The sequence below is a fragment of the Manis pentadactyla genome, chromosome X, assembly GCF_030020395.1.
Source record: "Manis pentadactyla isolate mManPen7 chromosome X, mManPen7.hap1, whole genome shotgun sequence".
Classification (NCBI taxonomy): Eukaryota; Metazoa; Chordata; class Mammalia; order Pholidota; family Manidae; genus Manis; species Manis pentadactyla.
The window spans coordinates 131,139,512-131,144,198 of NC_080038.1; the positions used below are offsets into that span (position 1 = coordinate 131,139,512).

At 48.8% G+C, this 4,687-nt stretch overlaps 1 protein-coding gene across 1 annotated transcript; it reads right to left on the reverse strand.

Moving 5' to 3' along the window:
• Positions 1-1,241: 1,241 nt before the first annotated feature.
• Positions 1,242-4,170, reverse strand: GPR101 (G protein-coupled receptor 101). Its single transcript, XM_057495762.1, has one exon. The coding sequence runs from the start codon at positions 3,959-3,961 to the stop codon at positions 2,408-2,410; it is 1,554 nt and encodes a 517-aa protein (XP_057351745.1). The 5' UTR covers positions 3,962-4,170; the 3' UTR covers positions 1,242-2,407.
• Positions 4,171-4,687: the final 517 nt, after the last annotated feature.

Below are 4,687 nucleotides of genomic sequence, written 5' to 3' on the forward strand. Positions count from 1 at the left end.
CAGGTTCCGCTTCCATTTTGATTTGGGATTTTGGCAAACAATTTTCTCTGATACACTTTGAAGGGGTTGAGCTTTAAAAATAAAACAAAGAGTTCATTTTCAACAAAATACTTGGAGATACTTAATGTTTGAAATCCTGTTTCCTAGCCAGGTAAGCATTTCTACCCAAAGGGTAGGTAGGCTACAGCTACTTTGACCTCCTTCCACCATGACAGATCTTCAAGGTAATACCCTCCCCACCCCAAGAAAATAGATAGGCCATTTCTTCACCTAGGCAGCCTTTGAGGACAGGTCAATACAAGAGTTTGGCAATACATTTGTGTAATAAATTTAAGACTGTTAATTCACTTTACACATTTTGGTAGAAAAATAAATGATGTTGCAAATAAGCTTCAGCCCCCATGTCTTGTCTGAATTATCATAAGTTTCAAAGTAATGGGGTTGCAATCAATAAGATTTTCATGTGCGTTTTGAGTTGACAGGTCAGCTCAGTATTGTTTGGGTCTATCCCCACTCCCTTCTGAAATTCTGAACACGGCCATCCTGCATTCCCATGCAGACTTATTCATAGCCCAAATACACTGCTGTTTTCCTCTCCCCCTGTTTTCATGTTACAATCTGTGAGGAGGAAGAGATAAAGAAAATATCATTGAGCTGAGCATTTATATGAATGAAATTTGAGTTCTAATATAGACATGGTAATCATACAAGAATGAGGCTAAACTTTGAATATGGCCATGCTTATAGACAACCACCTGATTAACCATTTTTCAAACAAATAGTCCCTCCACCCATATACATTGGATTTCTGCATGAACAGTTGACTGGCCCTAGTGCTGCTTTAATGTGATTTTCAGGAGTATCAAAAACATTGTCTTGACCATTTCTTGGTTCCATATTACTTGGCCGTGTGGATATGACTGTGCCCTCAGAAACACACAGGTATATCCCTACCCAAAATGATTTCAGGGTTTGGAATTTGAAAACACTTTCTCTGTATTGACTCTTGGAATAATTTAGGTATTGTAAAGTTTTCCCAAAGTGATATATTTCAGTAACAGTAATTAGGATATGTCTGACCTGAAGGCTTTGATTTTAGAATTGTTTGGAATAGGTCAGATGCTTGCCAGATATAGAGAAACCATCCTGTCTGTTATTTCTGACTCTCATATTTCTCTCCCACATCTGTAGAGAGCTTAAAGGCTTTAGAGAGAGCCACAGGTGAAAACGACACATGGAAGGAAAATGTTTATCCTGCCTCACTTGTTCCTCCTGTGGAGATCACATTTCTTGTTTATGATCTCATGGGTGCAAAAGAGATTTCTAATGGGCTCATCACTCTTGATTGGCAGTCTGAGTTGTCATAGGACTTTGGCCACTTGCGGTTGAATTCTTTTTTTCTGGAAATACTGTTTGACTAAAAAGCTCTATTTGGAACACGCACACACACACACACACTCACATACTCAAGTGACTGGCAGAGGAGATTTGAAGGATTCTTGTACCCCAATTCAATCACAAAGGGAAAATTGTAAAATAGTGGCATGGTTTCTGTCCCACTATTATTTAGATAGGAGACGAAAAAACAGTTTCCTGTCAATTGACAATTTTCCATTTACATGGAATGACCTTGGTCCCAACCCACTCACCAACCCAGGGTTTTATGGAAAAACGTTAACTGTTTAGCTCCACAGATGTATTATTTTTTCTATTGTCTCCCTTGGACTAGCTTCCCATTTCAAACATGCCCTATTATCCTCTTCCACTTTTCTGGATCCCTGTACTTAAAATCTGTATTTAACTGCACGATGCCTTTTGTGTTAGTTTCCATAATAGTCTTTGCACCAGATTATGGGGCTCATCACTTTAGAATTTGGCTCATGTGTTAATCAGTCAGTCAGGCTCTGCTTCTTTGGGCTCCATGAATGATTTGGTCCATTGCTTTTCTTTCAGGTGAAAACAGGCTGTGGCCTTTGCCCCTGAGCTCTTGACCTGGGTACTTAAAAGTCCTTAAGTTCACAGGCATCATCTTCCTTTTCTCTCAAAGGGAAAGCTGACATGTTGTAGCTCAGGGAGACAGAATACCCCGTACAGGTCCAAAATGGACAGCCCTTGTTGCTTTAAGAAATTTAGAGCCTAATACATTTTGGTGGTGGTCGGGGGAGGTGGAAATTTCAGTCAGAATCCTCGAGTCTGTGCTTTGAGGGACACACTTTTAAAGGAAAGCTCCAGTTCCTACCTCTTCCACGTACCTATCTGCCTGTGATGAGAAGCATGTGTGCAACACCTTTGCCTGGAATGGTATGGTATGGGTTAGCATTAATGGGACTGTGGGTGGTCTGTTTAAAAGAAAGCTGCTCTTGTTTACTGCATTGTGGACAGTCCAAGGTTTGCCTTAGGACTAACTTCAAGGCGAAGTGGCAGAATCATGAGAAGGGACGATCTTGCCTTCAGTTCCACCCTCTGTGCCAGCTTCGGTTCCAGGCAGGTCTGGGTGGCTGTCTTCTTTTGGGGGCTTTTCCTTGCAAAATAACTTCTTCAGCATATCCTGGATTTCCTTCTTGATGGTCTTGTGCATGTAGCCATAGATGTAGGGGTGGATGCAGCACTGCAGGAAGAAAAGCCAGATTATTATGGTGATCACCCACTGTGGTACCTTGGTTTGGACATCCACCCACACAGCCAGGACCGCTAGAAAGCAGTAGGGCCCCAGGGATAGCACGTAGGAGAAAATGATGATGAAGATCACTTTAGCAGCTTTGCACTGGTAGCATCTGGGCAGACGAGGGTCGCTGTTGCTGTTTCGACGACTGGGTGGGAGACTCTCAGGTATGTTCACTGCCTCAATGTCATCCTCACTGAAATTGACGTCATCCTCACCAAAGTCAATATCCTCATCACCCAAGTCAATGTTGCACTGGTTGACTTCCATGTGGCCCTTCTCTGCCTTCATGCTGCTCTCAATTTCTGTGCCCCCTTCCTTAGCCTTCATGCTGCCTTCGCTGGCCGCCGTGCTGCTTTTTCTGACCTTGCTGCCCTTGGCTTCTGTGCTCCCCTTGCTGATCTCCACTCTCCCTGCCTTGCCCTTTGTGCCACTATCCTTGGCTTCCATGCTGCCCTCTTTGGCCTCCATGTTGTCTTCCTTGGCTTTGACCTCACCTTCATCCTGGCTGTGGAACTCTCTCTCACCCTGGAGCTCGTCCTTCTTCTCCTCTCCCTCTTCGTTCTCATTCTCCACACGGTCCTTGGCTCGAACCTCTAAGCTGTGGCTCCTGATGTTGTACAGCAGAGCATGCTGCCGCCGGGCTGCACCGAACACCACGGAGTAGCAGGCAATCATGACAACCAGTGGAATGATGATGAAGGACACCACGCTGAGAATGGTGTAGCTGGGGCTGGCCCCCCAGATCATGGAGCAGAGAGCATTGCGCTCGTCAAAGGCAGCCTGGCCCCAGCCATAGAGTGGGGGTGTGCTCTGCAGGATGGCCACAATCCAGGTGCCATAGAGAAGCATGTAACCCCGGCGTGGGGTCATCTTGGAGGGGTAGGAGAGAGGGTGGATGATGGACAGGTAGCGATCCACAGACACCACAACGATGGTGTTGACACTGGCAAAGGCGAACAGGTGAGTGAGGCTAACCAGGGCGGTACAGAAGTGGCTGTTGAGAGGCCAGAAGAGAGGCATAGAGGTGGCCACCACCCAAGGGGCCACAAGAGAAATCTGCAGCAGGTCAGTGACGAGGAGGTTAAAGATGAAGCGGTTGGTCACCTGCAGCAGCTGTGGCTTGCGCTGCAACACCAGTGCCAGCACTACGTTGCCGACGAATGAGGCAGTGAGGAAGATGAGCAGCACGCTCGAGCGGATGATGCCGTGAGCCAGACTGATGGGCATTTTGGAGAGCGGCATGCACGTGTGGCTGCTGTTGCTTTCGCGCGTGTTGTTGGTGCAGGTGGACGTCATAGCGAAATCGGGCAGGCGCAAGACCAGGTGCAGGCTCGGAGTGGGCACTGGTGGACGTCGACAGGGCGCACAGACCACACTCACTGCCTGTGATGGGGAGGAAAGAAACACACGGGCGCGGTTAGCCACCGGCCGAGGGGGGCCGCCTCCGCGCGGGGCAGTGGCGCTGCAGGCACACTCCCCAAGCCCCGCGCGGCCCCAGCGCGCGTCCGGGGAGTTCCTCCGAATCCCTCCCTAACTCCTGGAGCTCCCTGCTTCTCGCTCTCCGGGTCTCTGGGTCCCGCGCATCTGTCTCTCCAGCCGGCGCGCGCGCTCTCGCCGCGTGTGGGTCACCCTGCCTCTGGATCCCCGAGTTGCGGTCTCTGTAGCGCTCTCTCCGGCGCGCTCTCTCACTAGCGCATGCGCGCGCGCGCTCTGCCCGGCCTGCTGACGTTTGTCATTTGTCTCTTCCTCTCCAGTGTCTCTCGCTAGCGCACTTTTTGTGTATCTCTTGGGGTGTATGAGTCTCACCGTTTTCCACGTCTCTCTTCCCTCTCGGTCGCCTATTTCTCAGCTTCGCGCTACCACGTGCGCGCTGTCTGTGGGTCTCCGTCCGTCTGTCGTTCTCTTCCCTTTCCGTTACTCACGCCTCTCCCTCCCACTCTCCGTGCTTTCCTCTGTCTCTCAATCTCTCGCTAGTGCGCTTTCTCTAGCTGTGTGCGCGTTCTCTGCTCTCGGTCTTTCTCC